Source organism: Heterocephalus glaber, unplaced genomic scaffold (assembly GCF_053883595.1).
Source record: "Heterocephalus glaber isolate CG9 unplaced genomic scaffold, H.glaber_assembly_v1.0 deba00001523, whole genome shotgun sequence".
Lineage (NCBI taxonomy): Eukaryota > Metazoa > Chordata > Mammalia > Rodentia > Bathyergidae > Heterocephalus > Heterocephalus glaber.
The window spans coordinates 21,941,744-21,963,616 of record NW_028258327.1 but is presented as its reverse complement, the minus strand read 5'-3'; the positions used below and the strand labels follow the sequence as shown (position 1 = coordinate 21,963,616).

The 21,873-nt window shown below is 33.4% G+C and overlaps 1 protein-coding gene across 14 annotated transcripts in view; it reads right to left on the bottom strand.

The window, feature by feature from the left end:
- Positions 1-21,873, bottom strand: part of Snx14 (sorting nexin 14) — a 74,782-nt gene that overhangs the window by 6,113 nt on the left and 46,796 nt on the right. For 9 of the 14 annotated variants that reach the window (XM_087188058.1, XM_087188061.1, XM_087188064.1 and 6 more), the window contains 10 exons: positions 21,269-21,401; positions 13,797-13,998; positions 11,047-11,130; positions 9,392-9,492; positions 7,293-7,404; positions 4,128-4,168; positions 3,894-4,013; positions 970-1,093; positions 544-708; positions 286-381 (listed from right to left, as the gene is read on the bottom strand). In XM_087188058.1, the coding sequence (XP_087044184.1) occupies positions 286-381; positions 544-708; positions 970-1,093; positions 3,894-4,013; positions 4,128-4,168; positions 7,293-7,404; positions 9,392-9,492; positions 11,047-11,130; positions 13,797-13,998; positions 21,269-21,401 (1,178 nt within the window). Of the gene's footprint in view, positions 1-285; positions 382-543; positions 731-969; positions 1,094-3,893; positions 4,014-4,127; positions 4,169-7,292; positions 7,405-9,391; positions 9,493-11,046; positions 11,131-13,796; positions 13,999-21,268; positions 21,402-21,873 lie in introns of those variants that run through there. The other 5 variants (XR_015441552.1, XR_015441550.1, XM_087188060.1 and 2 more) reach the window with 3 other exon arrangements.

Below are 21,873 nucleotides of genomic sequence, written 5' to 3'. Positions count from 1 at the left end.
CTCAGGACCTCGCCCTTGCCAGGCAGGCACTTTGTTGCTGAGCTAAATCCCCAGCCCTTGTAAGTTACTGTTGAAAGAATCTGGCTATAGTGTGAGAAGAAACAGCCTTGTCTTAAAGTTCTTAGTGGCACCATGAAAAGAAAAATTGTATTTAGTGAGTTAATTTTAATTGGTCAATATAACTATTTCAAAAATGAAATCTCACAGTAAAACTTAGTTTCTTTAATTACTATACATTGTACCTCAAAGGAGCAGCTAATTTATTAAGTTACTTAAATACTGCACCTGGAATGTAATTCATCATTTCTTCAAAAGTCTTTTTTGCTGCTTTTTGCTTATCTTGGAGAGAGCGAGGTTCGGTGTTTTCACAGAATATAGCATCTAAAAAAAAAGTATAGAAACAAATATTTCTGAAATATTCTTTTACTTGTATTTCCTCATAATAGAAATGCTAATAAACCGAAAACAAGACTTCTTACTGTTTTAAACCCAATGAAAACCACTAAGTATACAAAAACATGAAACAAAGATGTGATAAAATACCTCTGAGCAGTGTTATGAGTGAAACCAAACGATGCTCCTGAAATAGCTGTTCTAGTTTACACTGAAGATAGTAGTCAGTATACATTTCCAGGGTGTTTTTAAAGAGGATTCGAGCTCCCATTAATAGATGATGAAGCCAGTCAGGAACCTGGAAAACCACCCGTCCTGAGAAGAATCAATTGAATACCTTGTTCAAGATAAATAGATATTTTCAGTATTTTGCAATATAGAAAATACAAATAACAATGGTCAATGTTTTATTTGTAAACACTAGTAATCTGAATATGTTCACGACCAACTGTATTCAATTCTTATAAATGTAGTATCTTCCAAGTTAAAAAAGGAGAAATCAAGCAATTTCCATCACAGAAGAAGTAAGACAGATAAATGAAAAACAAGTTTTAACATAAACCACTTAGATCTTACCTACATACATCAGGTAATCATAGACTCCTTCTATAGTCATCACCTCCATAAAATAATTCTGATTTTGTTTTCTCTCTACATTCTCAGCACGGTTTGCATTATTCTTAAAAAGATCATTGAAAAGCTAAAGTAAAAGTTGAAATAATAAAGAGATACATAGTTTATTGCATCTATTGATGATAATCACTTAAGGCTAAAGTAATTCAGAACAAGGGCATTTAATTGTTTACCAATTAAAGCAGTAACAGGTTAAAATCTGCTTCCAAAATTCCTCATTTATACCCCAAATTTCATAAAACATACATATTCCTCCCAAAATACTACATAAAAACTTGCATTCACTTTAGACACAACAGATAATTCATTATGCATAAAGAATCCTCTCCTTTGTTTTTATACACCAAAAGAAGCAAAATAATTTATTAAAATGTGTAAATATTCATACCTAATTTTAATACCAACATGACTTAAAAATTATAGGTCACTGGGGCCAGGGATTTAGCTCAGTGGCACCATGCCTGCCTCACAAGTGCAAGGTCCTGAGTTCGATCCCCAGTACCAAAAAAAATATTTGGGAAATAATATTCAAAGCTTAGAAAGGCCTAATCAATGTGAAAGAGCAACATATGAAGAATTATTCATAGTAAAAAATGATGAAATACAACTAAATCTCAGCCCTCTCAGCCCTACTTACCCCAAAATATGCAGTTTATTACCAGTGATAACCAAATATATCTTCGGTAACTAATTTTAAGAAAAGCATTATTTTATTCATTCATACATAAATTCAGTAAACACGTATTAAGTATTTTCTATGTGCAAGATAGCATGTAAAGGGCAAGGAATACAAAGATAAGGCAGAAAATTAACATCTAATAGAAAGAGGCCAATAAACAAATGAAATGACATAAAACACGCACTGTAAGAGAAATAAAAGTACAGGAGACTGTAGAAGAAAGTGTATTTAATTTTATCTAAAGAAAAAGTTTTTAAAAAGGTTTCTAAGGCTGAATGTGGTGGCACGTGCCTGCAATCCCAGCACTCAGGAGGCTGAGGCAGGGGGACTGCCATGAGTTTGAGGTGAGAGGAGAGAGAGAGAGGAAGTGAGCAAGCTTCCTAGAAAAGTTTCAAAAGAACAAAAAACATATATTCTATAGGCTCTTGTGTTAGATATTCTTTACCCAGAGGTATAAATTTAAAACATTTTCCTCAACCCAAGAAATATGAAAAGGGCTCTCTCTCCTGATAAGTACCCCTATTCTCGTATGCTTTTAATATTTTCATTAGAGAACAGTAGTAGTCTAGAAAGAGAGAAAAACAACCTAACCACCTAATTCTGTAGCTACTATACTTTTGTGTATTCCCTTTTAGTCTCTGCCTAAATAGCTATAATCAATGGGGTTCAAAAATAGTATTTTCTACTTCTTTCACTTAGAAGCACAACTATATTTATTTTACTTTACAGTTTGCCTAAGTATAATCTACATGCTGTAAAATATTCCTTGAGCAGATACTCAAGATAATTAATCATTTCTATATTAGTTTCGTTGTTTTCAACTGTTTATTTCTATAAACAATAGTTTAATAAATACCTTCATATAGTACAGGTACTTCTATTAGATTATTTTTTTCTGACAAATTCCTAGTACTTGGTACACCAGCTCAAGGAGTCTAAAGACTTGATAATTTGTTATAGAGTACCAAATTCCTTTCCCTAAAGGTTGGGCTCATTTACAAGCCATCTGCAAAGTCAATTTCCATTTTGATCAAACTTTCAAAAATATTTTGCAGATACAGTTCTTATGTACTAAAATTCACACTCTAGTATAATTCTTCTTTCCTTACATTTCCCTGGGGGTAATCTTGGTAATCCTACCCACCAGATCTTTAAAATTCCACCACTCACAAAAAAAGTATGCATATACACTAAAGGCCACCTAAAGAATTTAAGTACCTCTTACATCTTTTCAAACAGTTCTAAATTTCAACATAAGGTATATTCGTAACAGTCCTGAAACACAAGACAAATATTACTAAAATGAATTGCATCTATGTCTATTTCTTGGGAGACAGAGCTATTATTGAAATGTTCTGAGACTTCAAGATCCACTTAAGATGATGCTTGAGCAGAGGGGAGAAAAAATTAAAGCCCAAATATCAATTTCTTCTAATTTTTTACTAATAATTATATTTAATGGAATTTTTGTGTTCAGTGAAGATAAATGTAAAGGACCACTAAAGAAAACAAAATGCCTGCTAAAAGAGACACTGCACAATACAAAAACAAGATGGGCCACAAATCCTTTAACGATTATATTTTTCAGAACACTAGATAGGTTACCTTCTCTGGCTCCTCCCTACCCTATGGCCTGTGCCTGTGTACACACTTACTGCTCAAAAACCTTTAGTACCAAGCAGTATTTCATAATGCAATAGATCAGACCTATTTGCTGTTGTGCCTAAAAATGTCTGTAGAATAAACCACAACCTAAAAAAATAGTACACTTGGCAGAAAGTTTTTGAAAATTCTAAAGTTAAAAAGTCTGAATAAGTTTAAACAGCAGACCACACGTTATGAAGCAGGTAGAGCTGAAGAGAGATCAGGAAAAAAAAAATAGAGATAGACCAGGAAGTAGTGGAAAGAGACAAGACAAAAAATATGGGACAAGGTTAAAAGATAAGGAAAACAGAAAAAAAAAATTAAATTAGAGTTTTAGATGATAGGCATAGAATAGAGAAAAGGCAGTATCTATAAAGGTAACAGCTGAACATTTTTAAAACTTTGGTTAAAAAAAAATAAGATAGACTAATAAAGTAACTCTGATGACCATCCTTCTCCATAGCTACATTCCTGTAGAGTCTCCTCCATCGCAGTTTTGGGCTTGGCTCTTGACTTAATGGCTCTTTAATACAACAGGCAGTACCTTCTTGTTGTTTTCTGAAGTAGGGCTGAGAATGGTCAGTTCTGGTCTACTTGGTTTAGGCTTTGGAGATTCACAAGAATTAATGAAATTCATGATGAAAGGTTCCAAATGCTGACCTTTCTGTGGTGACAGATCATTGTAAGGAAATTGAAAATCAAGATTAAGAATTTTAGTATCACATAACCCAAAATTTATGACTATCATGTTATAAATACACATAAATCATTTATTCACCTCTTTCATTAGTTTTCCAGGAACAGACTTTATAATTTTCCCTGCAATTAAAAATAAAATATTAATTTTATGACGATATATTTTATAATTGCTTATGTAAATATTTCCTTAGGTAATTTTAAATAGTAAAGAGCCAGTGAAATGTAAAGCTATGAAAAAAATTATAATTGACTTTTTACACTCAACAGAAATTTATAATAAATGTTTATACGTACATGTGAGATTTACTTTAAAATAATCTAGTGAAGTAAGAAGTGACAGAAGGGATGGAACAAGCCAAGTAATGGTAACTGTTGAAGTAGAGTGAGGAATTCATTACACAATTTTCTCTACTTTTCTGAATATTTGAAACTTCAATTTTATAAATTTTCAGGGCCGGGGATGTAGCTCAGTGGCACCTCGCCTGCCTAGCAAGCGCAAGGTCCTGAGTTCAATTCCCAGTACTGGAAGATAGATAGATAGATAAATATTTTCAAAAGATTTTAAATAACATTGAATACATAATGATATCTAAAAACATACAATAGCTTTTTTAAAAGTTAAGAATTTATAAAACATTTAAACTATTTTAATAGGTTCTATTCCAAATTTTCAGAAGAAAAATTTCTATTTTAATCCTGTTTATCTGGCTTTTTAATCTTTTTTTTTTTTTCCATACTGAGGATTGAACTCAGGACCTTGCACTTGCAAGGCAGGCATGGTGTCACTGAGCTAAATCCCCAGCTTCTTAATCTTATCTTTAGGTTCCCTTATTATAAAATACCAAACATCTTAAGATTTTCTCAAGTGTTTAGAAATGACATAACAACAAATCAAAACTGATAAACACAACTTAAATTTCTTTCAGCTAAATTTAGCAAAAAGTAGATATAGCAATAGTAGGAGACATTAATAATAAAAAGTAAAACTACTATTTCATGCAAACTACCCAAATCTCTTACTTGGCTATTTTTGGTTCTCATACTCCTAGTAATACTCCTTATCCCCTCGGAATGTCTCCAAATTCCTTATATTACAGGTTTTATCTATGCCCTTCTCTATGAGTTTAATTATTTGCTCAATGTGATAGCAAGTAAAACTCAAATCTCTAATCTTTACTCATTTCCCAGCCTCTCATGTCCTACAAAATTTCTTTGACTGGATACCATAAACTCAGTAAGTTCAACATGACTTTTAATTTACCCTCATCTCAGCAAGGAGTAACATCCATCTAGTTGTTTAAACAGAAACTTGAATGATCTTTCATCATTTTTCACCTTCAATCAAACCTACTTAGTACCCACGTCTACCCAATTCTATTTCCTAACCACTATACACAACCAAAATTACAGCAAAATGTTCTGTTTCCCCTGATAAGAAGGCCACACAGGGCCAGGGATTTAGCTCAGCAGTTCCGCCGCGTGCCTCGCAAGCGTAAGGTCCCGAGTTTGATCCATAATACCAAAAAATAAAATTTTTTTCTTAAAAAAAGGCCACACATACCAAATACTTTGGATTAACTAAATGTGTTAATTTATGGGGACCAAATGGAAGCCAAACACCTATGTGTAATATCATTTTTTTTCCTATGTGTAATATCTAATCCACTGACTTAAGTTTCACATGCATACTTTATATTATGTAAAATATATGGAAAATATTGCTTTTTGTCTCATTTTAACAATTGTATTCAAAGCTTTCCAGCTTATATTAGTTTTGCCTATTTTGAACTTCACATAAAAGAAATCATGCTATATTTATTACTCTGTGCTTGTTTCATTTGGCTTTTATGTTTTTAAAATTCAACTACATTCTTGCAAGTTGCATTAAGCTACAGGTATTCATTGCTGCAGGTATTCAATTTTATAACCATTCTATCTATCCATTCTTATACTAATGAACATTTGTGCCGTTTCTAGTCTAAGCTACTACAAAGGTGCTGTGAACATTTTTAAACATAGATACAAGATTTTCCAGAGTATACATTTCAGAGTCTTACTAGGCCATTCAGTTTTTCTACTAAACTATTTTTCCAATTTATATTGCAATCTACATACTACAAAATGGTTTTACAAATTTAAAAATTTTGAAATTAATGATCAAAATTGTATTCACCTAAATTATTTTTTAAATTATCAATGAAAGAAAAACAAATTTAAAAATACTATGATTCAAAGCAGAAATGTTTCTATATACCCTATCCCATGTGTACATTCCATGCCAGGGTCTTCTAGCCAATTTGATAAACTTTAAATAAAATTCATGTACTGAAGTATCTTGGGAAAAAAATTTGCTTACCGGAATCACTACTACAAACTACCCAAAGAAGATTAGGCTTTAAGAAATATTTATAACATTTAAAATACAAAAGAAGGAAAGATATAACAAAGATGAAGGAAAAAGCAGATGAGTCTTAAATTAAGTCAAAGATCTGGTCTTTTTTCACATTTTATGAGAAGTTTCAAATACCATATCTATTAATACAATATATGCTAAAAATACCTTCTCCACTTTCTTACCTAGTTATACACTGATTAATGACAAGGGTAAGTTCTGAGAAATGTGGGTGAAATTAGGTGACTTTGCTGTTGTGAGTTCATCACAGAATGCACTTACACAAATGAAACACTTTTTTTTTTTTTTGGTACCAGGGATTGAACTCAGGACCTTGTGCTTGTGAGGCAGGCACAGTGCCACTGAGCTAAATCCCCGGCCCTCACTTACACAAATTAAGATGGCTACAAAGTCACTAGGTAATATATTTGTATATGACTACCTACATATACATTGTCACTGACCAGAACATTATTACATGGCATGTGACTGTATTTACATTTAGAAAATAAAGACAAAAATATATTGGCTAATAGTAATGTTCTTAATTATATGATCAGAAGTGACTGCTTAAAATAATCAGAACTCACAAAATGGACAGGTTAAAGTCATCAACAGACAACCTGTCTCCAACTGGAAAAATAAATCTACAATTTACCACATGGCCATACCATAGAAACTGTTTTTCTAAATTAATTAGAAAATACTGGGCCAGGGATTTAGCTCAGTGGTTCTGGCGCCTGCCTCGCAAGTGCAAGGTCCCGAGTTCGATCTCCAGTACCAAAAAAAAAAAAAGAAAATATTGATTCAGTTTTAGTTCATTCTCATATATCTTCCTTTCAAATGACTTACCAAGATTTACATCTGGTAGTATCTTATCAAGAAATTGTGTTTCCCCACCATTAGGGGAGAGAAAATCTGCCAAAAGTTGACTATTACTCAGTTCTGGATGTTGTAGAAGTTTCTTAAATAAATAAGAATAAAAGAATAGGTTAGAGATCTAGAATGGTATTCAAAACTGTACAGTAATGTACAGTTTTGAAATAAATAAAAACAAAAACAATTTTATATCAAAACAACTTAAAATAATAAAGCTATTAGTTTAATATTCCAAATAACAAAATGACTGCATGTATACAATAAATAGTATTGCACGGTAGGTAAAACCTCGGTGTTTACAGTCAGAAACATTTGGGTCTGAATTCTGGCTCTTCTCTTTGCTAGCTAGATGAGCCTAGAAAAATTACAAATTGCCCAAGAGTCAGTTTCCTAACCGGTAAAATGTGGATGACAATACTATCTATAATGTTGTTATATAAAGCATTTATAGTATTGATACAAAGGAAGTAAAATACTATTTCTCAGTTTTCATTTATAAAATGAGTATTACAATACAATACAACTCCCTTGACATTTTAAAATGGAATCCAGGACCTCTGCACTAAGCTACATCACTGGCCCTTTATTAATATTTTATTTCGAGACAGGGTCTGTTATTAAATTGCCTGAGATAGATTTGAACTTTTGATCCTCCTGCCTCACCCTTCCAGATTGCTGAGATTATAGGCACGTGCCACCACTTCCAGGTTCCTTCCTTGATAATTAAGAAGTTAGTATAAAGAGTTTCACAGAAATTAAATGTACTTTAAAAAAAGAAAATTAAATGTACAATGTGAAAAAAAACTTGGAAAATCTGCCTTCTATTCTTCAAACACTATTTTCTAGCAAGATAAACTAACTTTTAAAAGCCAGATTTGACCCAGTCTTACCTAACAGTTTTGCAGAAATGCTTATGAGCAGAAATCTACATAAACAAAATACCAGTAGAGCAACCTCTAAGCTCTTATTACAGAAAATATCACTTCTAGAATGAGGTTCTCTAATTCTTAGAAAGAATTAGCTGTTTAAAATAATGGTTAATAATATCAATAAATCTCTGCACTAGTTAACAGTTATTTCACATTTCAATTTTCACACCACCAAAGAGTTATACAGAAAATACTTCTGAGTTGAAAGCATTCAACGATTCAGATACAAGAAATTAAATATAAAGACCTCTTCACATTGTTGAAAAATTTTAATTCAAGAAGTATTTATTCTTGGTAAGGAGGCATGCAAATTTAACTGAATTAATACTTGAAATTATAAAATGCATGCACAAATAAGACTCTTTAATCCAGTAAAAATATTTTCTCTTTGGGCCGTGGATTTAGCTCAGTGGTTCCACCGCCTGCCTTGTAAGCAAGGACTTGAGTTTGATCCCCAGTACAAAAGAGTAGGAAAAATATTTTCTCTTTGCTCTTATGCACTTAGAAATATGATCATTAATTTTGGAAAGCCAGATATCTCAAGTAATGTTTAAGTTAACTGTACCACCCACTGAAATAATACACCAATTACACTGCTTACCCAAAATGATGTAAATACACTAACAAAAATAGAATTTATTTCAAATGGTTGATCCTAGGAAACTGATAAAATATCTATGATATAAACTGCAAATGCAAAGAGATTAAAGAATACAATGACAAAGAAGATTCCAAAGTTCATAAAGTACTACACACAAAATCAAACAGGAAACAAAACAAACTGAAATAACAAAAGCTACCCGTTCTTAGAATACATTCTTTTAATCAACAGTTCTTTTTTTAAATCTCCCACACCAAGGTTTTTTTTATTTTTTGTTTTTTTGGAGACAAGATCTCACTATGTAGTTCAGGCTGGCCTTGAATCCAATAAGTAGTTCTAGCTGCCCTCAAACTCATGGTGATCCTCCTGCCTCAGCCCTTTCAGTGCTGGGATTACACACATGTGCCACTATGCTCAACTATAAAAATAATTTTTTAAAAAGAATTGACATGGACAGTTATTTATAAATCAAAGCAAAGAGACAAACTTGAAAATACTATGATTAGCAACGTTTTAAATTAAGTAATAAGTTGGTGGCATACCTGTAGGTATTCCTGAAATTCTTCTCTCTTTGACTTTAAAAATTCATAATTTTTGGGGCCAATGATCCTCTTGGATGGAAGCTGGGCATCAGGAAATGTGCCTAAAATTTGTACATATTAAAGTTCTTACTATGTTCTGCTAGTATTTTGAAAACCTAATTATAAATTTACTATGGCAAATCCAAATTCATAACACTGCTTTGTAGAAATGTGACATTATCTTTTTTTTTTTTTTTTTGGTACTGGGGATTGAACTCTGGTCCTTGTGCTTGCCCAGCAGGCGGTAAAACCACTGAGCTAAAACTCCGGCCCTAGAGATACAAAGCCAGCATTGCACCTAGCCAAAGCAGCACCTCTGTGGAGTTTTATTGGTTTTGTTTGTTTTTTGGTACCGGGGATCGAACTCTGGACATTGAGCTCGTGAGGCAGGCGCCGGAACCTCTGAGCTAAATCCCCGGCCCATCTTATCTTTTAATCTTTACAAAATCAGAGAGCTTCAGATCAGAAAGTCAGACAAAAAACTTTAATGTACTGAAACCAAAATATCACGCCTCTCTATAACCACTCTTCATTGACAAAACTGGTAGCCTTCTACAGTAGTAAAACAGCTTGAAAAAATTATCAAGAAATTGATGGGATTCTATTAGACAAAATCTCAGAAATATTCTCTCATGAGAGGAAAATGGGCAGCATTCTGTCAATGTTATATATGCTTAGAAACAAAATTTAAAAGCCATGAACATGCCTTCTTAAATATGGCTGACAGTGGAAATTGTGATAACAAAAAGACAATAATTTAAAATAGACAAAATTTTAGTAACAAAGAGCTGTAATCCAACCATCTTTGGTAAATCCAGGATTTTAAAAATCGGAGATTAAATTATCTTAGTCTTAAACAAAAAAGAAAAACTCTGAAAGAACAAGACAGACCATGCTCCACCAGACTGGCAGAGAGAAAGAGAATACCATTTGAAAACAAGTACAAATGTAAAAACTATAGAACAAGACTTTGTATTCTTCACTTTTCTATAATAGTAATGTTCTCATTGGCTTTGTTTCTAAACATGTTTATCAAGGAAGATGATAGTAAAAGAACAAAATAACTCTGAAATGCCTGGTTTAATAAATTATCTGCCAAAAAGAAATTAAAAGTAAGTAAATCTGCCACATCAAGATAAACAAAAATAAAATTGAATACAGGACATTTTCTAAAGTATAAAGAAAGTTATCTTTTAAAATTAATTTTATTATTAAGTAAACATCCTTCAAAATAAGGAAGGGGATTAAGGGAGGAAGGGGGAGAGAGGGAAGGGAAAGGGGATGGAAAAGGGAATTAAGATGTTATGTGCATGTACCAACTTCCCACAAGGAATGTAAACATGATGTACTACAGACATGTACAAATTTTAAAAGAAGATTCTTCCATGGAGTTTCCCTTTAAAAAGAAAGGCAATGTGCACTTCAAAAAATTTATAATCAAAAATTTAAAAAATAAAAATAGTACACTCCTATTAACAATCCAAGTATATGCAACTGTCATTATTACATTTCTTTGGTACAGTTACTTAAATTGAACAAAAATTTAACTTGGTACAACAGCTTTCAAGAAGGCTAATGCTGAATTATAATGTTTTATATAAAAAAGCACAACATACCGTGAAATTCTGTTAGTTTTGATTCAAGAACATAGAATTCAAGGTATCTTCTATAAACAGACCAATGTTCAGGCTCATGCCCAACTGCAAATTGAATACACACTGAGTAACAAATAATTTTACAACCCACTACTAAAAAGATACAATACTTAAAACATAAAGTAGGACATTATTCCACAGTCTTAATAATTTATTATTTTGGACATATTAACATATTTTACCTTATTTTTAATTTTAAATTACTACATAGAAGTGGCATTTCATATATTTCTTATCTTATATGGAAGATAAATGTCATATATTTATGAAGCTATCTCAAGCAAATTTTTCTACAGGAGAATCAGAGACCTGAAACTTTTAAAAAATTTTGTTACCAATAAAAGGATCAAAAAAAAAAATTAAAGAAAAATTTTTATGTAACTTTGTTGTTGTTGTGTTTTGTTTTTAATGAGACAGGGTTTCACTATGTTGTCCAGGTTGGCCTTAAACTTGTGATTTTCCTGCTTCAGCCTCTCAGGTGGTAGGATTATAGTTGTGTGCCAGCATGCCCAGCACAATTACTATTTTTTACATGTCACCAAAATGGTGTATTTCATAAAAATTTATAATCAGTTCTGAGTCTCTTAAATATTTACTAAATTGTCCTCATCTAAGAATACAGAAAGCACTGTCCAATAGAACATTCTGGAATATGTAAATATTCAATATATCTGTACTAAATAGCTGCTAGTAGTCATATACTGCCTCTGAAATGTAGCTAGTGCAACTAAGAAACTGAAATTTTAATATAATTTAATTTAAATGGATACATACGATAATCACTAGCTACCAAACTGGACAGCACAAAGTAACAGTTTAAAGAATGAATCAGGTCAGATTGCTTCTTCCAATCCTAGTTCCCTCATTTGCTATGTGGCCTTAAATAATTTAATCCTAAATTTGCTTAGATGTGTGATAAGAATAACTGCCTATCACATAAAAAATAGTTGACATAAAGTATCTTTATATAGTACATAGCAGAGAATCAGCACCCCCAAAATATAACTGATATGATTTGCAACTCATGCCTTTCCAGCACAGATCTGAGAATGCAACTGATCAAATCAACTAAAGCCAGGACAACTGCAAAACAATACTTCTATTCAGAAAAAAACAAATCTGATGTAGACACAACCTATAAAACAAATCCTAGTTTTCTTCTTCAACAAGTGGTCTTAAAAGATCTATGTATATTTAGTCTTGGCATTTAAAATCCTGAAAATAGGGGCCTGGGATTTAGCTCAGTGGTTTCACCGCCTGCTGCGCAAGCACAAGGACCCAAGTTCGATCCCGGTACCAAAAAATAAAAAATAAAAAATAAAAAAATAAAATCCTGAAAATGTTATTTTACCATACATATAAAATCAACCTAGTAAATGCTATTTTTTTTCCTCCCTCACAGGCCAATTTCCTAACAGCATGTTACACTGACAGCAGAATCTGCAATGCCAACAAAAATTATCTTTAGAATACAAATTTTAAGACTTAATTTTAATTTTAGGTATAAATTTTTAAGTCAAATCTTTTAAAATAAAGCACCAAAATTAGAGATGTTGACTAAAATACAAAAACAAAAGTATATTCTCGAAAAAACTTGAAATCAGACTGAAGTACGGACAACTGATTTGCTGTACAACTATTTGCTGCACATCTATTTGCTGCACACCTAGGATGCTGAGAGAATGGCAACTGTTGCAAAATCAAGTACTGGTGCCTCAGACCCATTTCAGTAAGACCCTTGCTAGTGTTTAGTTCTAAAAGGAAAAACCATAGCTAGCTGCTCTGGGCAACCTTCCTTCCATATTCCTATGCTTTATGTTCTTGAAATAGGATTTGCTTCTAAAAAAAAATCAAAAAATTTAATACCTTTTGAAAAATAAGGAGAATGATTAGCACCGATCTTCATACTATCACTTAGTTTTTAGTCTTAAAACCATTTCCTAGCATTATCACTTTTTTCTCCTTTCTTCACAATTCCTAAAATATGCAGGGACTTCAACTGTGCTCTTGCTTACACTGACTGCCCTCCTCCTAGACAAAGTCCAGAATGATAAAAGTTTATTCTGCTATGAATGCTGTTTAATTCCTGTCTTTATTACAGTCCATGCCTGAAACAACCAAAAGAAAAAATATAGTAAAACATGAAGACAACATGGACAGCTGTGTTTGATCATATTTTTAGCAATTCTAATTAGTCCACAACAAAAGGGGAGGAGAAATCCTGCTTAATTAAATTTGTGTAGGCATAATGGCTAATGACAATGTCAACAAAGCCATTAAAAGATCACAAACTGAGTGTGATGGTACTGCCTGTAATCCCAGCTACTTAGGAGGCTGAACCAGGAATATTATAATTTCAAGCCCAGCCTGGGCAACTTAAAAAGATCCTATCCCAAAATAAATTAAAAGGACTGGGGTGTAAGAATGCCCCTAGGTTCAATCTTTAGTACTGCCAAAAAAAAGAAAAAACAAAAACACACAACACTGTTGGGCTGTCAGGAGTATGATATACATCTACTCAACAGCTGGTTGAATGAATAAGATAATGGAAAACAGAGATAACGCAGATAGCTTTCATTCAATTTTCTGTTCTGGACATTTATCCTTTGGATTTGCAGTCATATTCAATAGTTATAAATCGCAAAATCTTATATGTGACAAAGACAGATTTGTGGGCATCTTTTTAAAAAGGTACTCATAAATCTTCCAACCTGTTCTTCTATCATTTCTTTCAACATCAATACAAAACACAGGAATTCTCTCCTTCTTCTCCTTCCTCTCTGAGGAAGGATCTTCAAAGAAGTCTACATATGGAATGCTAATTTTCCATGCAGCAAGGTTTCGGGGAGCATTAGGTGTGCTCACAGCTTCTACTGGAGAATCATCTTCCATCACAACAATTCCTTCTTCAATCTGGAAAAGCATTATCAGGATAAATTTAGTATTTTTAGCACCTTTAGAACTACAGCATAAGAGATACAACTGTAAAGTAATATGCCCATATTAATTTAGTAATTTGTAAGACTTAGCAAATTACATGATATAAAATTTTCTCCTGAAAAAGTAAAGATAAATAAAAAAAATTAAGTATTACTAATGTGAACTTCAGGTTTAGTTATGTCACCTGTATATGAAAATACACTAGAAACTAAAGAATAGACACTTTAGAGATTATAGTAAAATAATAAAAACAAGCAATATAAAAAATGTTCCACCTCGGCAATAAAAAATAAAAGTTAATGTACTGATATTTTTCATTGAGGAATATAAAATTTTATAAATGTCAACAGCCATTAATGGAGAGGATACAGATGACCTGAATCTGTTATATACTGCTGTTTTTAAGGAATATTAGCATAACCCTTCAGGAAGGTGTTTTATCAATACACGTTTATAAAGAGTCACAAAAATTTAATATTAAGTAAGGATATAGTGGGACAGAAACTGTGCCAGGTGTGGTGGTGCATGCCTGTAATCCTAGCACTTACGAGGCTGAGGAGGACTGCCATGAGTTCGAGGCCAGCCTGGGCTACATTGTGAGTCCAAGGCCAGCATGAACTACAGAATAAGACCCTGTATGAAAAAAATCCAAGAAACTATATATGTAATATTAGTCTAGTCTACAAGGGTAGGGAGGCAAGAAATTTTTAATAAAGAAAATCATCAAAATATTAGCAGAAGTGACCACTGAGTGGTAGGATTATCAATGGTACTTAAAAATCTTTCTTTTCTACATTATTAAAAAATTCAGTAATACATTGCTTGCCTAAAATGCATGAGACCCCTGCTTGAATTCCCAGCACCACAGAAAAAATAAACTGATATTGTATAATGTGCTTAAAATTAGAAAACATAGGCCAGGTGTGGCAGTGCAGGCATATGGTCCCAGCTAGTTGAAGGAATGAAGCAGGGGGATTCCAAGTTCAAGTCTAGCCTAGGCAACTTAGCAAGACCCTATTTCAAAATAACACACAAAGGACTAGGGATGTGGCCCAACACTCCCTGGATTCAATCCCCGTTCCAAAAAATAAATAGAAAACATAAATATTATTTTGAAAAAGATTCCTTTATCCCTTTGATCTATTTTTATTTTTATCTATACTTCTTATGGAAAACAAGGAAATAGGGGAAAATAATACATTTGGATTACTCCCCCTAAAGGCTTATTTAATATTTTCTTCCATTTAAATTACTACACAGAATTGGGGAACCTCATAAAAAGTCATCAGTGCAGCAGGATAGAGGCTGAAGGGAAGAGGTAAAAGGAAAAAAAGGAATTTGTCTACTTCACTTTCTTGTCATTCTCAATCCAATCACTACTATCTCTTAAACTTTCAGATAGCAAATTTCTTTTTTTTTTTAATTTAAATGAATTTTATTGGTACATTTTAGGTATACAATATCAGATAGCGAATTTCTTGATGACAAAGTCTATGCCTTAATCATCTTCTTATCCCTAGTGCCCTTGTCATTAACAGGCAAAATGAGAATCCAAGATCTTTGTTCCATAAAGAACTGGTACACAAGAGTTCCGTGTGAAGACCCTGGGTTCGATTCCCTGTACTGGGGAAAGAGAATAGAAGAGGGGAAGAGAGGAGAGGAGAGCTAAACCCTAATTTTGAAAAGAGGCCTGGGAATGTAGCTTAATGGTGGAGTGCTTATTTAGCAATTACGAGGTCCTGTGTAATTACCAGTACCAAGAATAAAAAAGTAGCTTTTAAACTTGCCTATCAGATTAAATATTCTACTGAATTATTTTACTTATGTAAATTTTATCATATTAATATATTCCCTCCAATAATCTGGAGTTGGTGAAGCACTGAGCAACATCTTTGGCCCTTTAAAAGAAAAAAAGAATGGCTACACAAAAAAAGGTATAAAAGAGATAATACCTACCTCTATGGGACTCACCTAGACATATAATTAAACATAATTATAAACATAATTTCAAACACTATATGGTATACACTTTAACATATAATAGAGGCACAAAGGAATAAAGAATGAAATTCTGTCATGGAATTACAGCAACACGGATGGAACTGGAGAATATATGTTAAGAGAAATAAGCTAGGCACAGAAAGACAAATATACATGTTCTCACTCAAATGTGGAAGCTAAAAAGTTGATCTCAAAATAGAGAACAGATTATTGGTTACTACAGCCTAGGAAGGCTGTAGTGATGGGAGGGATAGAAGGAGGATGGTTAATGCTGGTAGGTTCAGAGGAGCAACTGGATACGAAAAGTAACTTCTAATGTTCTCTAGCACAGATGAATGACTATGGTTGATGATAATTATTTCAAAATAGCCTGTAGAGAGGATTTTAAATGTTTCCAACACAAATAAATGATAAATGTCATTATCCTGCTCTGATCATTATACATTGTATAAATGGACTGCAATGTCACACTGTAACTCATAAATACGTACAATAACTGTTTCAATTAAAAATATAGATTGGCAACCCATTTAGGACCCCTCCTATCTCTCAGGAGCTATTCTTATTCTCCAATAAATTTTCCTACTCTTAACCTCCAAAAATAATAAATTAAAAACATAAAATATATTTAAGATGAATGGATAAAGAAAATGTAATATTTATACACAAGGAAGTACTATTCTGCCATAAAGAAGGATAAGTCATTTATAAGTCATTTATAAGAAAATGGTTACACCTTGAGACCATAATGTTAAGAGAAATAAATCAAGACACATAAGTTTAAATATCAGTTTTTCTCCTATGAGAAACCTAAAATATAAATAAAGAGCAAAATAAATAAAACTTGCAAATGGGAAGGGGACTAATAGAGGGAGTAGGGCAGAAGAAAGGGGAAAATAAAGAATTAAGATGTGTTATCTACATGTACCAATTCCATACAATGAATGTAATCATGTACTACAAGCATACACCTTAAACATTAAGGTTAGGGTTGCGCACGTCTGTAATCTCAGCACTTGAGAGGCTGCACCAGGAGGATCACTCCAAGTTCGAAGCCAGCCTGAGCTACATAGTGAGTTCAAGGAGCTCCATCGTCCTGAGCGCCAAGCATGCTGAATACCCTGAAGCACGGGAAGGTAGTTGGCATCCCCTAAGGATGGATAAATTCGTCATTCAAAAGCCTAGAATCCAGAATAGCCCACAGAAGAAAAATCCTGGAGGAAAGATTTACACGCATGCCACAGTTGAATCTCTGAAGTGAAGCTCTGCCGGTCCCAGCACCCGGAAGGAAGCTCCACCACCGCCATCCCAGGCTCCTAGGGCAGTGAAGCTCAGCTGGTCCCAGGACCCAGAAGGAAGCTCCCCACCTCCATCCCAGGCTCCTAGGGCAGAGAAGCTGAGCCAGTCCCAGCACCCAGAAGGAAGCTCCCCCGCTGCCATCCCAAGCTCCTAGGGTTGAGAAGGTGAGCCATGTGGGTGCCAGAAGCACCCCCCCCGACCGTGGAAATGAGAAGACACATAAACAAGCCTCAAAAGCAGACTTCCAGATCACCTACAGCAACCCCAAAGGGAAACAAGATGGAACATTCTGATACTCAACCACCTGGACTCTCTGAACTGGCAACAAAAGAGGATGTGGGAAAAATGAAATCAGAAATAATTACTCAGATAACAGCAAAGATTTTCCTCATGGTGCAAGACGTGATTAATAAATCTAGAGAGGACACAGATAAAAAAATAGAGGATCTGAGGAACATGATGGAATCCCAACATAGGAAACAAATGGAATCCATAAAACACATACAAACAGATTTCCAAGAGACTAAAAACTCCATCGAAAGTCTGTGCAGCAGAATGAACCAATGTGAGGATAGAATTTCACATATAGAAGATAAGATTGCAATTAGTGACCAGGAAAAGAAAAATTGCTTTAAAATTGTAAGGGAACATGAGAAATCAATCCAGCAGCTGCTAGACAATGCAAAGAAGAATAACATAAGACTGACTGGAGTCAATGAAGAAAGAAGAGAGAGTGCAGATGACATAAAAAAACTGTTCACAGAAGTGATGGCAGAAAACTTCCCAAGGAGGGGAAAAGAACTGGACATACAGATAAGTGAGGCATATAGGACTCCAGCTAGCCTTAATCAAAAAAAATCTACACATAAACATATAATAGTTAGGATTCCAGAAATCCAACAGAAGAACAAAATTCTACAAGCAGTGAGAGAAAAGAAACAAATCACATACAAAGGAAAGCCCATCAGAATCACAGCAGACTTCTCAACACAAACCCTCAAGGCAAGAAGAGCTTGGAGTGATGTATTTCAAGCCCTAAAGGAAAACAGCCTCCAACCCAGATTGATGTACCCTGCAAAACTATCTTTCAAAATTGATGGAGAAATAAGATACTTTCATGATAAAGAGCATCTCAGGAACTTCATGAATATCAAACTGGCACTCCACAAAATTTTAGACAATGCCCTAGGAAAAGACAATGAGGATCACAACCCCAGGAAACCCAGCAGAATAAATCCATTGGGCATGACAAATTAAACGCAAAAGGGGAGAATCCAACAAAAAGAAAAGGTCATGACAAGGCTTTTAAAACTTTTAACTTCATCTCCCTAATGAGTGTATAATTCAATCTTGTTATTGTACTGATTAGTATTTTTCTGATTCTAGAGTTGCACACCTTTCCTTGTGCTGCACTGGCTATTTATCATCTGCTTATGTCTACTTTTTAATTGGGTTGTCTATTAATGAGCTCTAAGAATTCTTTCTGTATTCTGGTCACAGGTTATATGCATTGTAAATATGGTCTGTTTAAGGACTACTTTTCATTTTAACGATGTCATTTAAAGTTCTAAATTTTGATGGAATCTCATTTATCAATTTTTTTCTTTTATACATCATGTCTTTTGCATCCTAGGAAGTCCTTGCCTACCCTGAATTCATAAACATTTTCCCTTATAATTTCTTCTTAAAGTTTTATACTTTTAGGCTTTCATATTTAGGTTCATAGATCCCTTCAAGTTATTTTTATGTGTGGAAAAAAAGGGTTGAGGTTAATTTTTTATATACGGAACCACTGTTTTTGTTTTTGGCTTTTCTGGGTCCTTTGTACTCCTACATAACTTTTAAATTTCAATATCCAATTCTTCATTTATAGCAAGTATACACAGACCTGAATTTTTATATATACTTTGTGTTTTCTAATCCTGCTAAATTCAAATACAAGTTCCAGGGCCTCCTAGAGATTTCTGAGTTTTTTCTCTGTAGATGATCACTTCATCTACATATAAAGATTTTGCTTCTGCCGTGCCAATTCTATCCTAGTTGTGTCATTTTATTGCCAGACTATTTTGGTGGGGACTAGGTTTCAAAGTTTAATGGACAGATAAAGAGTAAGCGTATCTGCCCTGCTCCCTACCTTAAGGAGAAAGCATTGTATCTTCTCCATTCATACAAGGCGTTCTCACTGGAAGTATAGAGTACATGTCTTTAATTTGTTGAGAAGTTTCTGTTCTACTTCTAGTCTCCTGATAGCTTTTACCATGAACAGCTGTAGAATTTGGTCCAATACTTTTTCTCCAACTACTGACAGAATCATATGGCTTTTTCCTTTCCTCTGCTAAAATGATGACTTTTGGGGGTGGATCTTCCAATGCTGAACCAACACTGCCATCCCTATAACAAAACCGCTTTCTACATACTGCCAGATCTGACTTCTAATAGTTCGTTTTGTTAAACCAATTTCTATCTATGTTCATACTTTTTTCTTCTATTATCTTTATACAATTTTAGGATTAGCACAATGTTGATTTCCTAAAATGAGGGGAGAAGTGTTCCTTCTTTTTTCTGCTTTAAATGTTTGATATAATTTATCAGTTAAAATGTTTATGAGCCTGCTGTTGTCATATAAGTAGGTTTTCAAGCTAGGAATATACTTTCTTTAATAGGTGCTATTCAAATTTTATATTTCCTCCAGAGTTAGTTTCATTAATTTGTCTTCTAAGTTACTTCTTAGAAGTTGTCAAATTTATTTCAAAAAAGATTTTTGTAATATGCTTTCTATATCCTTTTAAATTCTGTAAAATGTGTGGTAATGTCTCCTAGATCTTAATATTGTAATTTTAAAAATGTATAACTGATATTGTGTAACAGGAAGAAAAGGTCTAAAACAGCAGGGGAATTGGGAGGGGTAGGGAAAGGGAAAAAACGGAAAGGAAAAAATATGAGAAGAGGAAAAAAATGGAAACAAGGTCTTTGCAAACAGGGAAGGGTGGAGGGGGTGAAGGGAGGGCAAGGGAAGGGGAAAAAAGAAATAAGAACCAAGAGACTCATGTAATGGTACAAGATCCCAATGATGAATGGAACTGTACTGTATACCTAAAATGTACCAATAAAGTTAATGGGAAAAAAACCACAAAAACATAGTGAGTTCAAGGCCAGCCTGAAATGCCTAGTGAGACCCTGTCTCAAAAAAAACAAAAACAAAACCAAAGCAAAACAAACAAATGAAAACATAAAATGTTTTTAAAATATTTAAAACAACAGGGGAACAAAAAGGGAACATTCAATTCTACCTGGTAACTCAAAGGTTTAAGGGGATCAACTGAGTTTTAAAAGATAAATATGAATTACTTTGGTAAGTAAAGGAAAGAAAAGTATTTCAAACAGGACTGCATATGCAAAAGTAAAGAGAAACAAAACTGCATTGTGAGTGAAATGTGCATATAAATAAAATGCGAATCTTATTAAAATGCAAATCAATTCACCAGGTCTAGGTAGGTAGGTTGGGGCCTGAGATTCTGTATCTATCACAACTCCTCTCAACTCCCTCACCTCACCTCCACGAGTAATGCCAATATTGCCAGTCCACAGACTACAGTGTAAGTAATAAGCAGCTACGGCATCTATGAACACCCAAGCATCCCTGAAACACATGGTTGGAAAGAGGTAAAATCAGGACTGTAGTAAAAGCCTAATGAAAAGATGGCAAACTGTTTGAATACTAGAAATAGCTCACCTTAAAAAGAAACCACTTTGCTTTAATAAATAATCAGTTTTCAGAAATTTTTTAAAAATTAGATTAGCATCCTGAAACTATATAACTGATGAAAGAATGAATACTATAAAGGAAATCTGAAATAAGATAAAGGAGAGGGAAAATAAGCATATCTAATTTTTTATGCTATAGTGAGTCTGAGGTTATACCAAACTAAAGAATTTTACTTACAAAATCATCTTCACCTTCAGCCAAACCATAATTAGGCAACATAGCTCCCTCCATTGTGGTGCTCTTGAATACGCCTTTAATTTTGCTGCCTATTCTGCTGATTCCAAATGATTCTCCCCTTTTCTGTGTGCTTCTAAATATTAAACAAAAACCTATCAGGCACATAGCAAAGTATCACAGCAGTCTAACCTACTATAAACAAACAATATATTATATATTGTTAGGAAAATATAGTTACAAAAATACTTCTGGAAATGACAAACTGAAAGTATAGCTAGTATAATCTTTGGAGTTTTTCTATCACAGATTAAGTATCAACATCTCAGAAGCCAAAAATGATACAACATTCAAAGTTTAAATTTGTAGTATGGGTAAATGAGACAAAATTTACTAATAAATATTTAAATTAGCTGCTAATTTCAAAACACTAACAACTAAAAATTTTTAAAGATAAGAGCCCCCTAGTGGAACATAATTCCTAATGCCTTATGTGTTTTGAAATAACAAAAATGTGTCACAAAATCAATGTTCAAAACAACATCCATTTACACAATGTTAAGTGAAATACATAAAACACACATGCTTAAATATTGCATGGTTTCTCT